The sequence below is a fragment of the Dreissena polymorpha genome, chromosome 7 (assembly GCF_020536995.1).
Source record: "Dreissena polymorpha isolate Duluth1 chromosome 7, UMN_Dpol_1.0, whole genome shotgun sequence".
NCBI lineage: Eukaryota > Metazoa > Mollusca > Bivalvia > Myida > Dreissenidae > Dreissena > Dreissena polymorpha.
The window spans coordinates 2432540-2456872 of NC_068361.1; the positions used below are offsets into that span (position 1 = coordinate 2432540).

The window sequence follows — 24333 nt, forward strand, 5'->3', positions numbered from 1 at the left end:
ACAACTATTAGGTTTGGTTATCTTTTACGAATAGCGATTACACAAACACTTAAAACCGAACATGTTGTAGTTAGACAATGTTTTGGATCTGGTATATAAAGGTTAATGTTACTGTTATATAGGTTACTGTTGTTTACAGTCAGAACATTCCATATATATGCTGCTATTGATGATGATGATAGTTATGCTCAAGTTCATGATAAAGATGATGACGACGACGACGATAATGGTGATTATGATAACGATGGCTACATTGGTAAAACATAACATTAGATTTTGCTCTTAAGCTTTCCAAGTTCATATAACATGCTGAAAAAAAACAAACGTAAGTAGTTCAATATTCAACGATTATGTACCCGGGGTACATTGTAATATACTTCTGAAGAGTAGCCGGGGTACGTTTAAATAGTACCTGAGTCGAGTCGACAACGAAAAGTAAGCCTTTATAAATAAAGCTGGTGAAAATCAACGCAGATAATCTTGCATTTATGTAAATGTCGTTTAAATGTCTATTGAGCTATATTAATTCTGAATTCCTACTGTTCGTATTCGGCGATTAATCAAAAGACCCAAATCTGGTCGCTACTAAAAAGACATAGGAAGATTTATTTACAACAGTGTTTGCATTATTTGACCATTTTTCCCCATGAATATTTTCTCTCTGAAAAGCAACTTAATAATTGCTAAGTGCTTTAATTATCTTGCTCGGATGAATGCGAAGTTAGGTCGAGTCGGCCTTAACCGATAACAGCGCTAGTCCATAACTTTAATTAAATGTTTATGTTTATAATTAACAATACTCACATTAACAGTTTTCTGCCCCGTTTCTGCCTTTTCTCTGACCAGTGAAACAAGAATGTCAATTACAAAATCCAAAGTATTCGCAATACAACAATCACATTATGAGGTCGTGCTTGAATGTTTTATTTGTTTACATTTACGTTTGATATAAATTTGAATAATTAAACATATTAAATTTTACACGTATGTTAGTAGGATCAACCTTCCACGACACATAAACACTGTCAAGGGACCAGTTTCTATGTACTATAACGATTTCCTTTCTTTCAGTACTACACAATACCATCCACAAAACAAGTGGAAACATTAAAATCTTTTCATTACCAATTACGAAGAACACTTATTCAATTCGGTTTAAACTTATGAATTCATGTGACCGTTTATCAAGTTTACTGACGACGTACGATAAAGTGATTTGATTGGGAGGATAATATTTGAAAGTTTGATAGCAATATCGGTTATCATGAGTAGAAGATTATACTAACACTGATAAATTAGAGATATAACAAGATATATTATATTCCAGTTCAATTCTAAGTAAGAAACTTAGTGCGCGCATTATGTGCGATAAAATAAGAATAACCTCGTTACAAGTACCCAGACCGGATAATATATTAAGAGTTTAATTTAACTAACACGCATTACATTTGTGTTATTTGTATGCTTATCTCACTTCAATTGCACACACAAATCGTTTTAGTGATGTCATAAATTTCAAGTCATTTTATTTGAGAAAGAGAAATAAACACGATTTTGTAAATTAAGTTAGACTGCCTAAATATCTTAACAAGCCGTTAAGACAGGATAAAAGATAATGAGCGAATGTTAAATAGAAATCAATCCGCAAAATGTTGATTACGTCCATTCCCGATATTAACTATTACCTTACTGCTGCTTTTCAGTTTCAATATATTCCGGGGTGTTTGTTTTCAAAAATGGATTGGGTTCAGAGTTTGAGTTTGGTGTTTTTTTGTTATGGTTTTAAATGAATATGTGTTTTCCCTTGGACTGTTCTCGTTGAAAGCAACACACCTTGAAATGAAATACATGTTAATCAATACATTTAGATGCAATTTGAAAGCTTGCAAGATTCTCATTAAATCTATCGCCTAGTTAGCAAGTAATTTATTATTTTTCTAAATTTTAAAACCGAATGTAGGATTTCTATGCGTATACGCCCATTTCGACAAACGCGATTATTTTTAAGTTTTAAAGCGCAAACAAATACAAATTACTACATTGTAACCACCAGATATATTCTCATTGGCATAGATACAATTAAATCTTTAGCCTAGTTAGCAAGCAATTATATTTTTTTCAAACGGTGCCGCTTTTTAAACCGAAAATAGGATTTCAAGACGTATAAGTCCATTTTAACAAACGCGATTATTTTTAAAGCGCCAAAAGGCGGATTTCTACCTTGTAAACATCCGATATATTCTAATTGGCATGGATAAAATATGTTTCCCAATTATGCTTTTCATTTCAAGTTGTGTGGCTTTAAGGCCGACTCGACCTAACTTCGCTCCATCCAAGCAAAATAATTTAAGCACTTAGCAATTATTAATTTGCTTTTCAGAGAGTAAATATTCGTGGGAAAATAGTCAAATAATACAAACACTGTTGGAAATAAATCTTCCTATGTCTTTTTAGTAGCGACCAGATTTGGGTCTTTTTATTAAGCGCCGAATACGAACAGTACGAATTCATAATTAATATAGCTGAATTGACATTTAAACTTCATGTGCTTATACCTAAATGCAAGGTTATTATTTTCGCACAGTTCCTGATTGTCACGAGACAGATCTTCTTTCAGTCAGCTGTGCACGCACGCGTCTATGTATCGTACGTGATTATCATATAATTCTATGTGCATTGAGGTTTTCATCATTTCTATTTAATGTAATGGGTGACGGGATCTTCATTTACGTACGATAAATTATTTAGTTCTTAGTAATTAACAGTTCTAATATTGTTTCTGCCATATTTCAATTTCAATTAGTATTAAATGTTACCATTCTTTAACTTCTGAGAATGAGCGTTAAGCGCTAGCATTCTTTGATTTATGATAAGTGTAAATAATTAAATAAGTCGGTAGTGTAAACAGCTCATTTTATTCTCTGAAAGAATATCCAGAAAATACAGTGATAATTTATTAAAACAAGATAAATATTCGCACGCACAAATATCATTTATGATATATACGTACATATGTAACGATATTGATTCTTATTAAATATTAATTAATCACACAGAATATTATACATTTTCACTAACAGTTTTCAGGCATTTACATTGTTTTATCAAATCATAAAATAAAGAAATTATTTATTTATGAGAAAACAGTACTATTAGTTTTACTAATGTGATACTTATAAAATAGAAATTCTCATAAATACACAATATATATTTATTCGGATATTGTGCAGCCAAACAACTTTCCTAAATACTCTACATTGAATGTAACTGAAACAAATTAAAGTAGCAAGCGATAATTTAAATATGAATATATTTATTTGTAGCAAACAATACTTTCGGTTTGAAAATAAATAAGTAATAACATCTCGAATGAAAGAATATCCAGTAAATACAGTGCTTGAATCGCGCACGGTATTTCCTTAAATTTTCTTTCAGTGGCAACTTTCTGAAATTTGATCAGACTTTTCCAAATACGTATCTCACGTGATCCCAAGTGGTCTCACGTGATACGCTTATTCACCTACATTTTATATTTGTTCGGATCAAAACTGTTAACCCTTAGTCATGGAACTTTCTCAAAGCTTCGACTGTGCACTTTTATTTTCCAAATTTGGGAAACAATTTAGATTGGAATGTGCTACTCGCTCTCTTAGCTTACTCAGCTGTTTTCTTATAGTTCATCAAGATAGTTTTCAACATGTAAGAATTTGTAGCTCACCTAGCACAAAAATATACCTATGTAGTGTTGTGAAACCGGGGCTTAATGCATGATATTGACTGCACAATGCCTTACATAAAATTCAGCATTTCTAACAATATGCAATAGTTATTTTAAACAATATGCAATAGCAATTTTAAAATTTTGTTAATTGAAATTAATTAAAACTTTATTAATTAGGATTAATTAAAATTATTACATAAATTAAAATGAAAATTTAGATATTACAAATATTTCATAAGATTATGATTTTAATTGGATTACATATGTTTCTTAAGGGGTGTTATCACGTTCAGCGATACAGCTCAATTTAATGACACCATCTGTATCAATACATGAACCTGTATGTGATTTGGTAGTGACTAGAAGCATGTGTGCTTTTCCGCAAACTTTTGGAATGATCATTGCCATTTTAAAATTTTGAAAGAGCATCAGGTTTAGAACATTTAAAATGAATTTCTTAACTATCAATGACATACCTAGAGACTAGACTGTTTGACACATACTTAGAATGGAAATGTTTAAAGATATATTGTGAAAGGTATGCATATATGTACCAATATTCCAAATAAAATCCACATTTGTTCAACGTTAAACAAAACATTCAATTCCCAAACAATATCAATAATTTAATTAAAGCGGGTATATACGATTTTTTATATGTGTTTAACTGTAATATATTGATAAAATATGTTACAATAACACAAAATAGGCAAGAACAAATATACGTTAAAGCCGAATTTCATAAAATGCAGCGAAGACAAATTAGCGCCCCGGGCCGATAGTGACGTACATATTTTCCTACAATAACCGAAGCATTCGTCTTTGTATTAGGATCGGAGATAGTGTTCGTGTGCCGTATGAATAGATATCGTTGCAGGAATTCAAATAAACCGTTAAACTAAGTTTAGATGCACATCGTACATGTACGGTATACATGCTGGCGAATTCGGCTGTACAGCCGTTTTCAATTCCAGAATTAAATATCTGGCTTATTTCGCATTTTTCGACACATGTTCTTCTTAACTTTTATTTTAATTTATATTGAAATATATATATTATACGTTTTTTACATAGTTTATATAAATTCATAAATATTTGACAAAATCGTATATACCCGCTTTAAGCTAATACGTCTGATAAACAACTAACTTGCAATTTGGTAAAGCCTACAAGGACACTTTTAATGTCACGCTTAAATTAAAACAAACTATTTCTGAAAATACTTTATAATTGCCAAACTATAACAATACTGAAAAGTTTCATAATTTTACTACTATTCAAAAGAAATGCAAGTAGACAATATTACAAATTAACTACAGCATGTCGATTTTAATTTGTAATTGAACCTTAAGGCCAATGAATGAAATCTCTCGGTAAAGAAAACATATTGCATAACTATTAAACCCGTAAACTGAAAATTATTATTACAAAAATGAACTTCGCTACAAACGTTTCATAAAAACCAACAGAAAATTATCATGTTTAAAATTAATACAATATTCTCAATGACTGGAATAACACCGAACTGACATACAGAACGTGTTACGTACTGTTTATATTTGATACCAAAGGAACTTTGTTTGTTCACATACGCACACGTAACAAATAGTGCACTATAAATATTAAAATAAATTAATGAAATAAGTTGATAAATATTAAAATAAATTAATAAAATAAGTTAATATAATAGACTTACTTAGTAAGTCCAATCGCACGTTTTAAGGTAACACATTCACATTAACACATCCACAAACAAAACATCTACAAAGAACAGTTACGGGAATTAATGGCGACGAAATTTATATTTAAAAGTACACATGTCACGTGGTGTGTACCAAATGCACATAAACACAGCACTGAAACACGCATATTTCTCTTACTAGAAAGTGCAGTGTTGATACACAAATCCGCGCGAGCTGTACTGTATATTCTAGCATATAATGTCATGGATGCCTTTCAAGTGCAGCAAAAGGTCAATATGCACAGCAGCTCTCATTTAGAGGTTCAAGGGAATACAAAATTTCATATTTTGGGCACAGTACTTTTGACTAATTTTATGGTGGCAATCTGATCAAAATGGGAGTTCCTAACCGAGCCAATGAAACAAATGCGCATTTTTTTTGGGGGGGGGATGTTTGACTGGAAGGCAAGGTTAAAATGAACAAGATACATATATGTAGGCAAGCATTTTAAGCTTAGAAATGAGGTCCCATGTAGTATCAGGGGCAGAAAGGCAGCTAAGAGCAATGCAGGCTTTTTCTTCTAGGGACACAGCTTAACGCATAATTCTCAACACAACAAATATTGATCCATGTCACCTTTGTATGCAAAGACAAGTTAATAAGGTCAATACTTCCCTTAAATCACTGAATGAGACAAGCATGTACCAAATAGAAAACATAAATGGTTGCTGAAAGTGACACATTTTAGCAAAAAGATCCCTCTAAGGTAAATGATGAAGGGGACACGTGCTATAACAATCCTATGTTTAACTTGGACGCGACATTCTTTCAAGTCGGAACCATGACTGTTAGCATATTGTGAGAAAACAATACCAAACACAAGCTAATTGTAGGGTTACAAGTAGCATATCAACTCAGCTGTACTGCATGCATGCTCAGGAACAAGGCTAAACCCGTTCAGTGCCAACTTCCACTGACAACAAAGCACGAGCTTTACGTGTGAGGACGCGGAACTATCGATACAAACTGCATGGGGAATCGCACGATGGCAAGGGTTTGAGTGACCACAAACCTGATTATGACATTATTTCACACCTTAAGCCTCATGAATATGCTTATTTGCTTGTGTACATGATAATAATTTGGTAGCATTACCTGTTTTGCCATCAACAACCCTTAACAAGTGGCCCTCGGCTTAGTCGCAGACATTCCTCTACCTGAAAAAGTCAAAATTCCTAATAGAAATAGATATAAAATGAAAAACAAACATGCATTTATGTATTTTAAGTGTATTTCTATGAATTATATGAAGTGATGAAGCTTGTTATATTCATGTTTGTACTAAATATGAAAGCTGGCTCAGGTAAGCATCTGTTGCACTGTCCATACTGTAAAAATGTCTGCCATTCCATGTCGGTGAAATGGGGCTCTGTTTGAATGTTCATGCTTTACGCACAAGATTTTATTTACACTTGAATGTATTATGAATATTGCTGGGCCAAGTGTGAGGTTGAGCGCTCTATAACCAGGTTTAAACCCCCAATGCTTTGCATTGACCGTTCCAAGGCGGTGACCCCAGCTTTATTCATATTTTGTGTTTATGTTGGTTTGTATTGTGCTGTACTGTGCTGTTTTGTACTGTTTGGGCAATCGGTCACTTGCCTTAAATAAAGGACCAACTAATTGTTTTTAATGAAAATTCAATACTGCTCCAGCAGCTGGAGTTTCACTTCTTTATATTGATGCGTTACTGGATCACGAAGTCCCTGGCGTTGAATTCTGACTTCATGTAGCACATTAACAATACACAGTCAACCAATATGCCTTTGAATTTAAGTCGGAAAGCAATTTGGCCCTTATTCGGCTATGTAAGGGTGGGGGTCCACTTGAAAAACGACTATTTCAGGTCAAATAATCTGAGTTCATGCATTTATTGCACTTATTTTCTTCTCTTTTGCTAAGAAACGACCAAAAATAAGCTTTCCCAGTCATATTTTGCACTTGCAGATGGTATTTCATTTTTACCTAAAGTTAGTTAAGTTCACAATATACCAAAAGATTTCCTACACAAATTAAATGTAAAAGCAATAACTTTAACCAAAAAAAAGTCAAACTTGTGCGCATAGAGACCCTCATAACCATACCTTTTCTCGAAGAGCAATCTGAGCCGAATTGATTCAAGCAATAAAAAAGATAGGTCACGCGGTATGCAAGAAAGAACTCGTCACGAATCAAAAGTCACTGTTTTACGGCCATCTATTTACCGGCTTCTATCCAGTTCATGAGGGTTTCCCGCCATCTGTCAAAGTCTTATGTAGTCTCCAATCAGCAGATAAAAGAGTGAATTTCTAGTATGTTTTCCCTGCCACACGCTCACAGAAATATTCTTAAATTAGGTCATGGCAAGTGACCCTACAGAGAACCGTGTCTTCAAATAAATGATGTTCATGTTGTTAGAGAGTATAGCATTGCACTCCAAAAAGATTAAGTATATTGTAAGCTAAAGGTGAAATAAATTCTGATTAAAATGTGTTATTCTTCCATATTATTATCTTCCTATTCATATTGCACCAATATATTAAGTTTGGCTGTATTATCTGTCCATTTGGCCATTTTATATCATATTTTCACATGCGGGTGTTTTCTGTCCGAAGAAGGCGATTTTAGGCCTGTTAAAGCCTAATTGTCCCTTTAAGATTTAAAGCTGTTGTGTTCAATACCTGCAACAAAATACCAAAACAAACCAAATGGACAGGCACGTGGGGCTTATGCGGGGTGGGGAAAAATTACTTTGCTAAAAATTTTCACTCTAAGCATTTTTTATAATGTCTTTTTTGTGTGTTTTTTTAATCACCCCAAAAATGTAAATTTCAAAGCCAAAAAAATCCAATTTCATCCAAGAAAATAAACAAGTTAGAAAAATGAGTTATCAAAGATAGTTTGAAGTGTAGAAATCAATAAGCTTCCAATAACTTGTTGTTTCGCACCAATAAAAGTGTGAAATCTTGAAAGCGCGTTGTCGCTCGGAGCCCATTTATTTACCAGCCACCAATGATATATTCTAGCATATAATGTCATGGATGCCTTTCAAGTGCAGCAGAAGGTCAATATGCACAGCCAGCTCACATTTAGAGGTTCAAGAGAATAGGAGGTTTTGGGGATTCCGATAATGACGTCACGTTTGCGCATGCTCAAATTTTGGCCGTCAAAACTGCGGCCATTCTGCTATTGTTTGCATGTGATGAACCGCATCGTGATAAGGTTACAATCATATTCGCGACCCTTTTGAAGAACAACAAATACTCAGAACTTGAAATTCTTTCAGATTAAATTGAATCCAATGAACGAACACAAATAAGGACGAAAACAAACAACAAATTGATTGAATTTATGTAATCAACATATAGAAACTGATTTGAACCTATTTGTCTGTAAAAACTTACCTTGGTACAGATTAAATAAATCCTCTATATAAATGTTAATGCTTTTATTTAATTGTTCACACCAGTTTTGACACTCTTTGTTTCAGCATTTTTAACCCAGTGTTTAATTGCCCCTTTGTTTATCACAAACCGATTATCTCGATATGATCGGATTCTGTCCAGACAATTACTAAGAAAACAGTGTAATAAACCCAGGGACCTATACTTGTATGACTCTGTATGGGGTCTCTGCATAAACCACATGTGTCTGGTCATTAAACACAATTTATGATACCTCCATGTCATCTCTTAGCATATTAAAGGTGAACTGTCAATTTTATAACGAAAAATGCATTTTTATAAATATGTATATTCTAAAACGAGTGGAATCATCCAGAGCTATGGCAAAAAATATCACGATACTAAAAAACGATGTTTTTGTTTTCCGTAAACCGCCCGGGTATTTCCGCCACCTATTTTGGTTGTGACGTCACAGGCACTCAACGCGCATGACTCGGAAACTCGTCCATTGTTAGTACGAATCGAAGCGTGAACACTTCGCGCTCAATGTCAAATTTGACATTCAATAAATCTATCACGTTAGCATAATACAATTCTTTTACACAAGTTTTATTGAAATCGTGTGCTTTTTCTGTATTTTTAGCATGACAATCGTTATTCGATATGGTTCAGTGTGTTGCTTTCGGGTGCAAAAAACGTGAGAAAAAGGGACAGAAGGCTTTTTTCCGTTTTCCGAAAGATGATGTTACTTGTAAGAAATGGATAAAGGCAGTCAATTCCAGGAGAGTAATCGATGGGAGACTGGTTGATTTCAAACCGAGTAAGGCATCTAGATTGTGCTTGAAACATTTTGACGACAGTTGTTTTTTTCATCCTCAAAGTGTTATGGCTAGTGACATGTTGTGTTGGAATGGAGTTAAAGCTCAAGCTCAAAGCTGGTGCAATTCCAACGATATTTCCGGAAACAGAGGCATACAAAGCTTCAAAGAAAGCTCCACTAAATCCCAACGACCTTGGACCAGGGAAGCACAACCGAGCGAAGTATGGCGCCTATTCTAAAAGGAACCAGAAACCGGTAATTATGTTTCTAATGACTAATCTATGCTTGTTTATTTTGATATTCACAGTGCTAAATAATTTTAGTCTGATTAGTCAGCATATTATTACAAATGATTTCAAGTCATTTGTATTAAAAAATGCGTTGACATCTGGTTAGAAAATAATGCACAATAGTCTCCGATGCAAGTTTATTTCATATACTGGTCAGGCTAATACAAAGGAGAGGAAGCTGTACTGTAGAAATATTGTTTGACCTATTGACTATAGTATTCTCACACATTGTTTTGTCAAACATTTGAATCCGCAAACAACTTATAAGTATTTCTTCACAGTATTAACCATGCATTATATTTAAATATATTATATTTTATCAATAACATAAAGGTGGTCTTATGAGCGCAGTGGTTGATATGTGTCCTTCTCAGCTAGGTGACCTGAGCTCAAGGCCATTTCCTGTATATTGTTGAGTAATGTCAGAGCTGTTGATGGTCAACATACAGGATGGATTAGGTTTTTCTGGATAATGAGTCTTCCACTCAGAACACATCCGCAAAAAATGGAAATCTTTCTGTACCAAATAGCGCTCGATTGGTCATTGTCGGCTCGGGTACTACTTACATGTACCCCGATTACTCTTAAGTATACTTACATGTACCCCGGGTACGGTAAATATACTTAAATGTACCCGGTCGATATTAGACTGTACCCGAGTTGTATTTCCGCCCAAAATCTGATGTCGTAAAACGCGCTACCGATTACCTTAAACGATATTGTTTATCTTAAACAAACTTCATCAACATGCTGTTTGGGTATGAGTTTCGATAATATAGAGGCCCTTTAACAGAAAATTGACATAAATGTGAAAATAATTAATTAAAAAAATAGCCGACAATGACCGATTTAGCGTTAAAATTCCCGGGTACGTTTTAGTATAATTACCGTACCCGGGGTACATGTAAGTAGTACCCGAGCCGATCGACCAATCGAGCCCAAGTAGCTGGAAAATGCTGCTTATATGATAATTCCAATATCATCCACACTTTAAAAGTCTAGTCAGTTTATAAGGAATGCTGGGGCACACATGTGTTAGATCGTGTACAGCCTTATGCCCAGTATGGATATGCCTAATTATTTTACCTTTTAATATATATTTTTTCAAAATGTTCTTATATTTTGTATGCATGTATGAATTAATGGCTTAGTGACAAACAATTAATTAAAACACTTCTCTTATTAATAAGGAAAAATAGGTTAATCAGTGGAACAGCTTTAAAACTGACAAAAACATTCCATTTGATAAATAAATAAGACTAGCTAACTCACCAAAAATATTCAAAGTATAAAAATAATATTGGGCTTATTTCAATTACATTTCCATAAGATAAGAAAGTATGAGAGAATCAAAGTGCTGGTAAAACAATAATTATGTAAACTTTCTTATACTGATATATTGAACAAAATAAAAAAAGTACTGTCTATTACACAGATGATTAAAAGACATTGTAAAAGTAAATTAGAATAGTATTAATAAAAATATTAATAGTATTTACTAACACCATTCAGCATGCTGTATTGAATTATTCAGATAAAAATGTAAATTGAGAAGGGTTATGTGCATGGGCTGTAATTATTTGTACAATTTATTATTTCTTAAACAATGAACACCTTGGCATTTCTCTGAAATAATATTCTCTAGATTCAATTAAATATAACAAAGCACATGATTGCTTTCTTAGTTTCTTAAGTTTCAAGAATGTCCATGGTAACCAGTCAAATTGACACCAGTTACCAGTGTTGTGTATTAATCCATACAGAACTGCCATCAGTGTCATGGAGTTTATGGCTATTTGGTTGTTGAATAGCGCCTTATCTTTGGATATATCACAAGATTATGGTAGAACACAGCATGGTTTCAAGATAAAAGATTATTCCTAGCCCAATTAAATCAACAATCATAAAATGTATTACTATCAGACCAGTGCCCTAGCTTAGCTAACCAAGGGGTGCAGTTCCAAGTCCCACCCAAGGTCTCACTATGCCCTACACCATGCTCTTGTGTGGATTTTATCATATGATTATAAAGGAAGTTGTATTTATCAATAAATTAATATAAATGTTCAAACTGAAACTAGTTTTATTTATGATAGAAATTGTGTTTTCAATAACAATCATGTTATTAGAAATATTTACTTAGTAATTATAATGAAACACATGCTTTTATATTAAAATTATGCAAATGAGATCATATGGCTTTGTGCACTGAAGAGCTCTTTTAAGAATTAGCACCCTTCAATTTCAAAATCCGAAAAGGAAACTGATCAGACTATCCCCACTACCACTAAAAAGGCTAATGATTGCGATATATCAGTTGCGTTCTGAGAAAACTAGGCATAATGCCTGTGCGTAGTGTCGTACCATATTAGCCTGTGCAGTCCGCACAGGCTAATTAGGGACAACACTTTCCGTCTTAACAAGATTTTCAGTAAGAAGGAACTTCCTTTAAACAAAAAATACCATTCCAGCGGAAAGTGTCGTCCCTGATTAGTCTGTGCGGACTGCACAGGCTAATCTGAGACAACACTTTACGCACCTGCATTATGCCCAGTTTCTAAGAGTGCGACACATATTATTTCAAAGTTCAATAGCATAGTTTGACTTATATTAAGTGATATAAACATTTGTGTCATTCTGTCATTATTATGTGTGAATTTATAAGAAGTAACATGACAATTATTTGTAGGACCCATATTCATCATGTGTGGAAGAGCCAGATGTCTGTGAAGAAATGTCTTGTGAACAGTCGCCTGTTCGGATCAGTGGTCCTGAATCACATTTTGATAATGTGTATTCGCAGTCATCACAGACATCTGAGGTTCGTAATAATGTCAATTAATAATTAGTTTGTTTAACAATCTCCAAACAATGTCAATTATTAATAAGTGTGTTTAATTATTTCCAAACAGCCTGTTTTTTTATGTGATAGGAGTTACATATTTACATTGGCTTGAAAAAAAATCCTCAATTCTTGTGATATAGTTTTTATTCTTTATTTTCTGTTTCTATACATGGGGAAACTTTCTATTTTTTTATGCTCCCAAAGGGTTGCATATAGTTTTTGAACTGTCCATCAGTTCGTCCGTCTGTCAGTCTGTTAGTCCGTCCGAAAACTTTAAAATTGGTCATAACTTTAGCAATATTGAAGATAGCAACTTGATAATTGGCATGCATGTGTATCTTACGGAGCTGCACATTTTTAAATAATGTTACTTGTAAATTGTAGACTACATCTTGCTGCTTTGCATTCCGTGGCAAATGCAAACCGCAAGCAGGCTGAGACCAGACTGGGGGAAAAAAGATACAGACTCTCCTATCCTAAGTACAAGGCTGGACACCATGTGGTTAAAGCAGTTAAAGAGAATTGCACTTATGGTAATGTATTCATAATGAATTTTATTGTATAAATAATAACCACAGATAGCAATATTGAATTATCTTGTTGAAGAATTTTGTTTTTGCACATAAAAAAATACATTACCGCTTACAGAAATCACCTGAACTTGTCCAATATGTTGAAACAAAATTTAGAAATTATGATTCTAAAATCTGGTGATTATTCTGAATGTAAAACAACATTAAATGTATTTGCATGTTTAACTTGTTGAGTTTTTAGAATAATCTTGATACAAGTCTCTTTTTCTGAACAGATAGTGAAATTATCTAAAATATCAAAATAAATACATGAGTTTACATGCAATCTTTTATCAAAATGTTTGGTTTCTTAAAGCAATAGATTTCTGTAATACATGGTTGAAGACAACAATACAAAAAACATTCATTGTTTATTATTCTCTAATAAGAAGGAACAATTTATCAATAATTATAATTTATTTAATATAACTTTCAGACTATGTTGATGAACTAATGGCAGAGCTGCTTAGGATGAAAGAGGAGTACAAGAGCGATGCCAATGCAAGGGCTGCCTCTGGCAACATTCTGTTTTCACCGCCACCCCTGTCTTCATCTGCAAACAGAATCCTGAAGTCAGAGGCTGTGAAGAACCATCGTTCGCGATTTAATTAGCGAAGAGGGATGGAAATTAGTGGTTGCCCGTTTTGTTGTATAGTTATCTATTACTTTTAAAGAAAGTATTGGTTACACATGACACTACATGTACATAGTACTGGGCGCGTTAAGGCTTACGATGGGAAACCAAAAAACTATAGATGGTTGTCCATGTGGGCAACCAACTGTAAAACGTTAGTTTCCATCCCTGGCGAAGCAAAATCCAATGTATGAGTCGGACGGAAATCTCTGGCGAATGGCTGCCACAGCGCATGACGGAAGAGGTCTTCAGTCCTTCTTGCTCAGACGGTGCCAAATCCAACGAGCCAATCTTCTATATGCAATGTATCTGTATACTCTGAAGTTATAAATGTATAAGGATACCATTATGATAAATATTAGTATGTTTAGTAAAACAAAGGTACTTTTCAACTTGACAATTACACAAGCCATGCTGTAGCAGATTCTTACTTAAGTTTACAGTTTAACAAACTTATTCAGCTTGAATATAATATTATATAATATATATTTTACTGAAAATATGTCAGAAATCAGATTTTGTAAGCAACTTCACATCATGTTGTTGCAGGTTGTTATTGTAGTGTACTTTCGAAAATTAAACAGCTTGTATTTATATTTTTATTTCAAATGTTGAAAAATAATAATGAACTGGCATTTGTAAGTAACCAAAAATCATTGTGTAGCAAATTGATACTTCATTTTACAATTAGATAACCCAGTCATCTTGTATACAGGCGTATTTTAATGTTGATTAAAACTGTTGTCTTTTTTATGTTATTTTTATTATTTGTATCAAAACATATTTACAGTATGAAATACAAATGACAAGTTCACACAAAACATTGTGTTATTTAATGTCTGCAGTGTATTTTCTTTACAAACAATTGTCCTGGTTTCATAAACATTTTTAATAATTAATGACAACTTACTCATGTATTGGTTCTTCATCGGTGATGGGACCATTTACATCAAGGAACTCATAAAACGAAACTTCAATGACATCTGGATGGAGACAGTTAGCTTTGAAGCCAGTATACTCAGTTATGCACTTTACCCCTGTCTCGTCCATCCTTTCCATCAGCTCTGGATATTCTGTGCAGCATTGGCACTCAATCTGCACACGATATGGTGTGCAACATGAACATGCACACCTGAAAATAAAAGAAATACGTCGAATTGCAATACAAACATTCTTTCCTAATCAGAACAGGTTCAAGTATCCGTTCTAATTCATAATAATTAGAACATACAACCTAGTCATATTCAACAAGCTTGTACTGCAGAATAACAATCGAGTATTTTTTTGTTTTTGTTTTTTGCCGACACCTGCATGTAACAAAATTATATATTTACCAATCCGTATTCCCAACACGATGGTCGTCTTGGGCATCGGCAAAATTTTCCTCGCTGTCCGAGTCAGAATCAGACAAATCTGATTGACTGTCACTAAATTCTGGCTCATACATATACGGTTGAACGGAAAACTCATCGTAATCGCTATCATCTTCCATTTTTCAACAATTTTTTAACTAAAGTTGCAAGATATAATACATCCGAAGCCATTTATAATGCCGGCTCGAAATTGAGTCGTTATTGAGTGCCTGTGACGTCACATCCGGTTTGAATGAAAATGGCGAGAACATCGGAATGTGTGAAAAATCGCGACTTTGTTCTATTCGTTCTCGCTAATAACACCGTATTTGAAATGAAGTGAGGTGCGAAATAGTTTAGATATGCACTAAATTCGATAAATAAAGGTGTTTTACGGGTTTTTAAAACCGCGGCAGGTGAACTTTAAGTCAAAAACTTTACAGTTGCTTTAATAAAATATTTGAACATATTTAAAAAATAGACATTTGTCCGAAATGGATTAACAGCTAGGAACTATTAACTATATATATTAGCCAGTTTAAACATAACAATAAAGTGGTTAATAACTATACATTTAAAATATTTTACAAATTTGTTGCTACACAATTAACGTATTTAACGGGTACCTGCAAATGTAAACTCTGCTATTATGTGTAAAGATCGTGCGTTACTGCAGCAGTGTTCGAAACATCATCATGAAAACAAGCAATCGCGTTTGGTCATTATATACGGATATAAAATACTTGCGGAAAATAAATTAAATGTGTAGATATATGGTATCATAAAATGCTAGATTTGTATCGCTCATTATCACTAGAGAAGGGTTTTCAATATGCATGTACATGCAAAGACAGTTCAATTTGCAAAATATGCAGGTGTTTTTTCAATTGGAATGCTTAAATTATGAATATTTTCATTCAATGTAAACGAAACGAAAATTCATTCAATGTAAAAGAAAATTAAAACTGCATTTCAAAATTGAAATTTATTGAGCTATTTTAAGGCTTTGTTTTATGACTGATTCAATACGACCCTTACACTTAATTTCAATCTCTGATGAAAAATAACACTATCGCATCCACACCACTTATAATAATATTCAAATTATTATATGTTTTATAATTTTTGAAATATCATTTATTAAAGTCTTACTTAAAAAAGAATACGGGTATTTATAGTTTTGTTTTGTGAAATTGTAAGTATTAAGTCTTCCGACGACCTTTACTCTGATACAATATAATAGGCCGCAATTGAGAAGTTGACGGCCAATCTATTTTTAGTAACGGAAACCCCTCTTGTGACGTCACACAAAAACCTCCTATACAAAATTTCATATTTTGGGCACAGAGCAAAACTAATTCGAAATCATGGAGGATCTACAAATTACAAATGCAATTCCTAATGACAATAAGTAAGTTTTCAATCCTTTTTGAGTTGTATTAAAAACAACGGTAGTGGATCCAGTGCGGCTAGAAGGTGATTCAGGTAAATTTTGCATAATTTCACAACCTGTCAAATTGTGTTCCTGCATAATGTATTGTCTTGAAAGCATATTTCGTCATATACTATGTTTAAATGCTATCTTGTGATGCAAGGAACCTCAGGGCCCAGTGAGAGAATCTTCTCCACAGCAGGAGACCCTGTCAGTGCTCATAGGGCTTGCCTTGTTGCAATAATTCAACTGTCAGCTTTATAACCCAGTGGTTAGCTGTGAATTGCAATGGGTGCAAAATTTAATCAACTATGCAATGGTTAAGGAACACTGAAACTGCAAGATCGTATCAAAGTTTACCTGTCTAAACCACAAACTCATACGAATGGTACCATTAAAACAATAAATAATTGCTTTTTATTGACTTAGTTTTGCTTTCGTACGCTGTATCCGCCATATTGGGTAGCAGGCTCTTTCGGCCCCAAGCTCTTTCGACCCAGTCCGAAATTTCAGGCTTTTTCGGCCCCAAGCTTATTCGGCCCCAAATCGACCAGGCTCATTCGGCCCCATATTTTATAACACCTATTAACTAGGGTGTATGATTGAATAAAGGTGTTCAAAATGATATATATTGTGTTGTCTGTTTGTTCCTTTGTATTGCTTTTGATTATTGATGATAAAATGAAATTAATTGAAAACCATTCTTGTTTTACAAACTGTTACCAATGTATGTAATTGTTTTAATTGTTAAATTGTGCCGGCTTTTAATTGTGCATCGATTGTCAGTTTGTTTGTTAAATATTGCGTTTGATTAAAGGTGTAAATGATGAGCATTTGTTTGGTTTGTTCCATTGTTGTTTTTTTGTCGGTTATTAGCAATTCTTAACGAAATTATTGCAAAAAAGTATATAAGTGCTATTATTGTGTTAATTGGTATCATAAGTCATTTTGCTGTCTATGTTATACTTTGGTTACTAGTTCTATAATTGTGCTGTGAAATTTGGTATGATATTGGATGTAACTTGTGTTAATCGTAAATTAATTTGTAAGTGTAAGTGTTTGTGATTGTGAATTTGTGATGGAGGAGGACAAGTGTTTAGTTTGTAAGAATGCCGTTCGCTCGCTGCAGCATGGCATCACATGTGACGTTTGCGACAAATGGCAGCATCGCACCTGCAATACAGGTAAGTGTTTATTCAAATACTAACAATAAAAGTTAAAATTCTCTCGCGAAACATTGTAAAAATGCTTTCAAATGAGAACTGAGACATTTTATGAAAACGTGAATTAATCTAATTGCCTTATTACAATTTGTTAATCTGGTTAGACACATGTATTTAACAACCTGATAAAGGTAATAAAACCGGGCAATACAGGTAAGTGTCAATGCCAACTGACAAGCTAAGATTATCGACAAATAAATTATTTTCCTAAGTAAGACTGAACATGGGTCTAATTTGCAAATTTTTAAATTTATTTTATTGTCATGGTTATAATTTGCATTTTTTTTTAATTTATTTTATTGTCAGTTCATTGTCAGTTTAAAGTTTACTGATTTATCAACTTAAATCTACATTTTGTGTTACCTGTTAACCCGAATACACACCACACATGTATTTAACAACCTGATAAAGATCATAAAACCGGGCATAGGTGCGAGTGTGCTAGACAATGGCTTCATTCGATAATGATCGACGGGGTCGGAGTAATTAAAGAAAACAACATCTGTTTAATGCATTAACGTTGTGTGAACGATGTGGTTTATACAGAATACACTGTTTCAAATTTAAACATAAAACATGTCAGCGAGGAAAGTGTTTTGAAACATCGTCGTGTTTTATAGGGTGCATGCAAAGGATTACATCCGTAGGTTGCCATTCAGGTTAATTTAACATGTTTATGAAGTTTATTCATTATTTTCCTCAATTTGTTTCGAACGACGTCTGTTTAGTGAAGCGCACGGATTCTCTGTGCTAAACTGCACCTATGTTTATGAAGGGGTGCATATGGACTGACAGAGCAGCCATAGCAAAAATTATCAAAGGCTCTGGCAGTCCGTTTATATGGACTATATATAAGGGCTTGCCTGGACCCGGGCAATGTTGATATATTAATTATTGTGAAAACAGACATCAAACTTATAAACAGTGAAAAGTGTATTTTAACGAGCAAACTATTAAGTGAATAAGTGTTACGGTTTCGTTTTATTCGGACATCGCTACAATGTTAAACGAGAAAATGGGTTATGTTTTTTGTTAATAATTGTTTAATGTATTTTAGTCAATTTATACTTCTAAAACATTGATTACTTTAATTTAGATCTGAGGGATCCGGATCCGAAAAACTGCAAGAACCCATATTTGGATTCGGATTCGCATCCGAACAAATTTTTTGGATTCGTTGCAGCCCTACCATTTGGTATGGGGTTAGCCTCTAGATAACCTGTCTCAAAGATCTATAAATAAATAGTCTATTTATAGATAACGCAGGGAAAGGGATAGGCTACGGTATCTTGATCTTCTCGATTATTTATTAAAAATAATTATTAAAGAAAAACGCCTTTTTAGGTCTTAAACCAATTAAGAATGGAAATATTGGTTATAAATTTATATTTTATTCAATGAATTCAGAACATTTTAAGATTAAATATATTGCACACTGATAATAAATAGATTAATAATTTTGAAAACACTAGGACTTTGTTTGTAGTTTAATTATATTACAGTATCAAATACCCCCCAACAAAATCAATAATTATAAACAGAACAGGGTTTCATTCATTAATTTATTTATGTATTAATGTATTTAATTATGTATTAATGTATTTTTGATGTATGTATTTATTTATTCATTCATGCGTTCATTCATGCGTTTATTCATTCGTTCATGTATTTCTTTCTTTATTTATTTATTCATCTATTTATTTATCTATCTATCTATCTATCTATCTAATCATTCCGTTTGTGCGTACGTGAGCGTATTTATTGGTTTCTTGGTTCGTTCGTTCGTTCGTAATTTCTTTCAGTCAGTCAGCAAGCGAGCGAGCGAGCGAGCCGGCCTGTCGGTCGTGCGCTCGTTTTTTTTCCTTCGTTCATGCGTCCGTCTGTTTGTTTGTTCGTTCGTTCGTTTGTGCGTTAGAGCTTTTCTGCGTTCATCATCATCATCTTCTTCTTCTTCATCATTATCATCATCATCATTATCATCCTCCTCCTTCACCTCCTCATCATCAACATCATCATCATCATTTTTTTTTTCATTTCTTTATATATTTTGTAATATTTGTACTGTTTTATATTAAATGCATATTATGTAAATGCTGCCACGTTAAAACAAAATAAATGTTGAATAAAGTTACAAAATAGATTGGTGATATCGTCACATAGCAGGAGGAAGGGTGCCTTGGGTACTTTAAGACATCTCATGCCGAAAGGGTGATTGATGTCGGTGTGTCATGCTACATTGTCCTGTTTATTGGACCTTTAATGTGATAAAGCCGCTTTTAGTAATGGTGATAACTGTACTTTAAATTGCTAAACAATACGAGACTGCGAAAACAAATGCCACAGGTTATTTTTGACTCTTTCTTGGTTTCAATTTATATTATATTAAAGTATATTGATTATCTTAAGTGTGACTGTGTTTAGTTTGAAAAATTAATACGAAATTACATAAAAAAATAGTTGTTAATTTACCAATTGACTATTTTACCTGTGTTCATTTTGTATGAAACAACGATAATGGTAGCAAGAAATATCCTTTTTTAAAGATGCGCGGTGCATATCCCGATCGTGAAAATTAAGGTTGAAATAAAACGTTTATATTTAAATTACTGATTTTTTATGTTTTAAGTCGCATATCAAACACATCAAATGTTGTATGTAGTGTATTGTATATTTACGTATGACAGTTTGAGGTCATGCTGATATAATGTATAAATCAATAAAAAGGGCATATCACATTTCCCGTGCACTTGTATACACTTATTGTAGTATTTGCCGGGAAAGAAAACCATACAGGAATTATCAAGTAAATGAATGTAAACGCGTTATCAAACTGCACACTTGTGTGCTTTCATGTAACTTGAACTACATTTAGCACTGTTATATGCGTCCTCATATGGCATATTATGTATGTAGCATACGTCTGTTCTCAACGATTGAACTATATGGTATTTAAGTATTTCATTTAGACGCAGTTGTCTTTCCACACATTCTAATCACACATTTATGACTACTTGCGTTTTTTAATTGGACAGTCTAACCACAATACTTTACGTTGTCGGTTCAGGAACAATTTAAAAGTACACCGGATACTATTAAGTATACACAAAGTAGTCCCGAGTACGGAGCAGATACTCAAAAGAAGCACGGAGTATGACCGGTTGTCTTTAAGCGTATTTTCCATACCCGGAGTACATTGTAGTATACTTTAGAGTACCCGCGGTACTTTAAAGTAGTACCTGAGTCAACAACGAAAATCGAGCCTTAATGAATAACGCCAGTGGAAAGTCACGGAGAAAATCTTGCAATTAAGTAGATGTACAAGTAGTTAAAATATCTGTTCAGCTATATTAATAATGAATTGGTAATGTTCGTATTCGGTGGTTAGTAATAACGACCAAAATCTGGTCGCTACTAAAAGAACATAGACAGATTTATTTCCACCATTGTTTGTATTATTCGAATGTTTTGCCCCGTGAATATTTTCTCTCTCAAAAGCCTCTTTATAATAGCTTAGAAGCGAGGAGACGTGTGATGGCATGACAAAGAATTAGCAGTGATAAATAAATGTTGAGAGAGTTATGAGGAATGAGAAAGAAATAATGACGAAAAGGGAATTAATGAGATGACAGAAAGAAGGAATAAGGAGGAATTGATGCGGCTTTGAAGAGGATGTGAAGAGTCAGTGGATTGAGTAAACATATAGGGGAAGAATTTAAGAGAAAGTGCGGAAGAAGTGAGGAAGAATTGTGTAAAAGGGAGGAGTCATCTTTTGATCTTTTGAGGAATTGAGCGGGTATGGGCAGGCAAAAGGCAGTGAGGATGAAGTGAGGTAGGATGAAGTGAGGAATGATTGAGTAGTAGATAGGAGTAATGTTTAGAAATTGAAGAGAAGACAATGAGGAGTCAGTTAGGAGGCAATCGGGAATAATAAATAGGAAGTAGAATGAAATACGAAATTATGTATAAATTAAAAACATGTGAATAAAGCACTATATACCGGTATTTTACATCATTAGATTTAATGCATATCAACCACTTACATATTGTTACCTATTTACATAATCCAGTTCCAAAAATAAAGACTCCTTTTTGTCTATATATGCGTATCGTAAAGATTATGTGAGTTTTACGTACGAAAGTTATTAATAAATCAATTGGATTTAAATTGTAATGACGAATCAATGAAAAACATGACTCTTACCTTTATTGTATCGCCCAATTCAACTTAAATTCAACAGATGAAACGAAGCATCTAAAGGCGCAAATCCTGGGAATTCATACTAAGTACATCACGAACAAGCGTTAATAAAAATTAAATACATGTAACAATGTATACAACTATGAATATGGTTAACGTCTGTTCAATACAAAATAAAGTACTATTGTTCTTAAATGCACATGTACAGTAAAAGTCACATGTCTAGTAGGAGGTTTTAATTTAGGAGTGTTAAATAAAGATATGGATAGCTCTTATCAGCCAAACGTTTAAGTATGGGTGTTATCAAAGGTAAGAGATAAACTTTTAACAAACATACACATATCCGTATAAATAAAGGCATGAGTGATGTTCAAAATGTTTGAATGATCACTTAACACAGTGATAATAAATAGGTGTGTGATTTTATGTTGAGATACTCATTGTTCTTAAAATAATAAAGGTAGTACAATTGGCTGGTAGATTTCACTTCAGCAAGCATCATACCAATACAAATATTTCATACATCAAAAAGCACCAAAAAGCGTCCGATATACCCGTGTAGTAATAGTTATATCGGATATGTTTCTGATCTTTCTAAACATGTTCCTTCTGCCATAAAAATATTCCATATAGAAAGTTAACAAAATATGCCTCTATTCCAATATATTCTGCACGCCAAATATTACACATTCCATAAACAAACGAAGTTTTTTGTTCACACGCAAATTTTGTTCTTTCCAAAACAAACAACAAAACAAACACTGCAGTCGTTTCCGACTTTAAAAAAGTGCGATAATAAATATGATATGATCTTCGCCGTTATTATCATGTTTAGTTAATCAAGCATTCATCTCAAACATAATAGCAAAGTAAATTGACGCAGGAACACAATAAATTAAGCGGTCCCTGGAAAAAAACACATGCACATATGTAACTGCTTACTTGGTTCTTGTTCAAGAAGTAAAATCGCTAAAAAAACGCAACAAAATCCCGCACAATCGTGATTTTCTATGAACGTTTACACAATATTTTCCTTCTACGAAAACGGCCGCTATTTTAAACAAGTAAGATTTTTTTAGCGATTTTACTAATTTGAATTTTATAAAGATCTCTTGAACGTACGTATTTTAGTTGTATATTTAAAAGGGGGAAAATTTCCATTTTCAAGTTAGATGCAAATTTTTTAATTTGACTCGGTTTTTCCCCCTTTTAAATATACAACTAAAATACGTACGTTCAAGAGATCTTTATGAAATTCAAATTAATATTTAAGTCGCCCTACTTCTTATTTATCAGTTGCAAAATTACATTAACCTATCGGCGAAGTCGTGTACCAAAAACGAGAACAATTTAACAATTAATTAGCGAATTATTTTTAGGGCCCCACTCACTCCTCCGCATTTTAACACTCAAACGCCGTGTGCCCATCATTTATGTCCCGTTTTGATACATATTTAACGGTGGTGTATATAATTACTCAATTTAAAAGTTTAAGTTGTCCGTGTTAAACTTCCATCAAAGAATGACTACTGCAAAAAGAACTTCGTGAGGGAAATGTACAAGCTAAAACAAGTTGAAATGAAAATCCGAGTAACCTAACAGTCCTCGCCAATAAAGCCTTTCAGCAACTTGTCGTAAAACTTTAAGTACGCTAAGAGATGATATAATCATATTATTAGAAGTTTTGCTGATCAAATGTGAATTTAAAAAGGACGATATATTCAAATGAAGGACAATTAGTTGGTGTCGAATAAGAACAGATGCTAACAATTATTAACAAGGCTAAGGCATAATTGCAAGGTATACAGGAGACCCCACACGTTGAAGGCGCATAACCTTCATAGTTCCTTTTATCTTTTCAAATGCAAAGTTTCATCATCCAAACTGATGTTCGTTTAAAACAACAACACTGAGATTTCGTTGAACATTCGACAGATTTTTCAAGATCTTTTGTGACATAAAAAGTGATTTACATAAATATTGCTCTTAATGTCTTGATGTGTTTACCATAATGTATACATTTGTATAGTGCGATTTAAGATGTGTGCGGTGTTAAGTAAGTGTACTTTAATGTTAATAACAACCTTACATGACCAATTGAGAGTCATTTATTAATCTTTA

General features: G+C 33.3%; 4 protein-coding genes across 21 annotated transcripts in view; 1 reads left to right on the forward strand and 3 right to left on the reverse strand.

The window, feature by feature from the left end:
* LOC127838126 (uncharacterized) overlaps positions 1 to 7730 on the reverse strand; it is a 138237-nt gene extending 130507 nt beyond the window's left edge. Inside the window, exon 1 of the mRNA XM_052365699.1 lies at positions 7668 to 7730. The gene's annotated coding sequence lies outside the window, so the exon portion shown is untranslated. The remainder of the gene's footprint in view (positions 1 to 7667) is intronic.
* Positions 1 to 24333, reverse strand: part of LOC127838130 (collagen alpha-1(XII) chain-like) — a 148942-nt gene that overhangs the window by 31660 nt on the left and 92949 nt on the right. The window lies entirely within an intron of this gene.
* LOC127839464 (uncharacterized) overlaps positions 1 to 24333 on the reverse strand; it is a 95730-nt gene that overhangs the window by 5379 nt on the left and 66018 nt on the right. For 2 of the 17 annotated variants that reach the window (XM_052367859.1, XM_052367858.1), the window contains one exon: positions 6559 to 6620. The exons of 13 other annotated variants lie outside the window; for them this stretch is intronic. The gene's annotated coding sequence lies outside the window, so the exon portion shown is untranslated. Of the gene's footprint in view, positions 1 to 6558; positions 6621 to 17151; positions 17257 to 22215; positions 22444 to 24333 lie in introns of those variants that run through there. 2 more of the 17 variants (XM_052367862.1, XM_052367860.1) reach the window with 2 other exon arrangements.
* On the forward strand, positions 9553 to 14816 carry LOC127839469 (uncharacterized). Of its 2 annotated transcripts, none has more exons than XM_052367868.1 (4): positions 9553 to 9921; positions 12646 to 12777; positions 13186 to 13334; positions 13810 to 14816. In XM_052367868.1, the coding sequence occupies exons 1-4, from the start codon at positions 9890 to 9892 to the stop codon at positions 13983 to 13985; spliced, it is 489 nt and encodes a 162-aa protein (XP_052223828.1). In that variant the 5' UTR covers positions 9553 to 9889; the 3' UTR covers positions 13986 to 14816. The 2 variants fall into 2 exon arrangements, with proteins under 2 accessions (XP_052223828.1, XP_052223829.1); XM_052367869.1 differs by lacking the exon at positions 9553 to 9921 and adding an exon at positions 10076 to 10141 and having other exon boundaries at positions 13810 to 14815.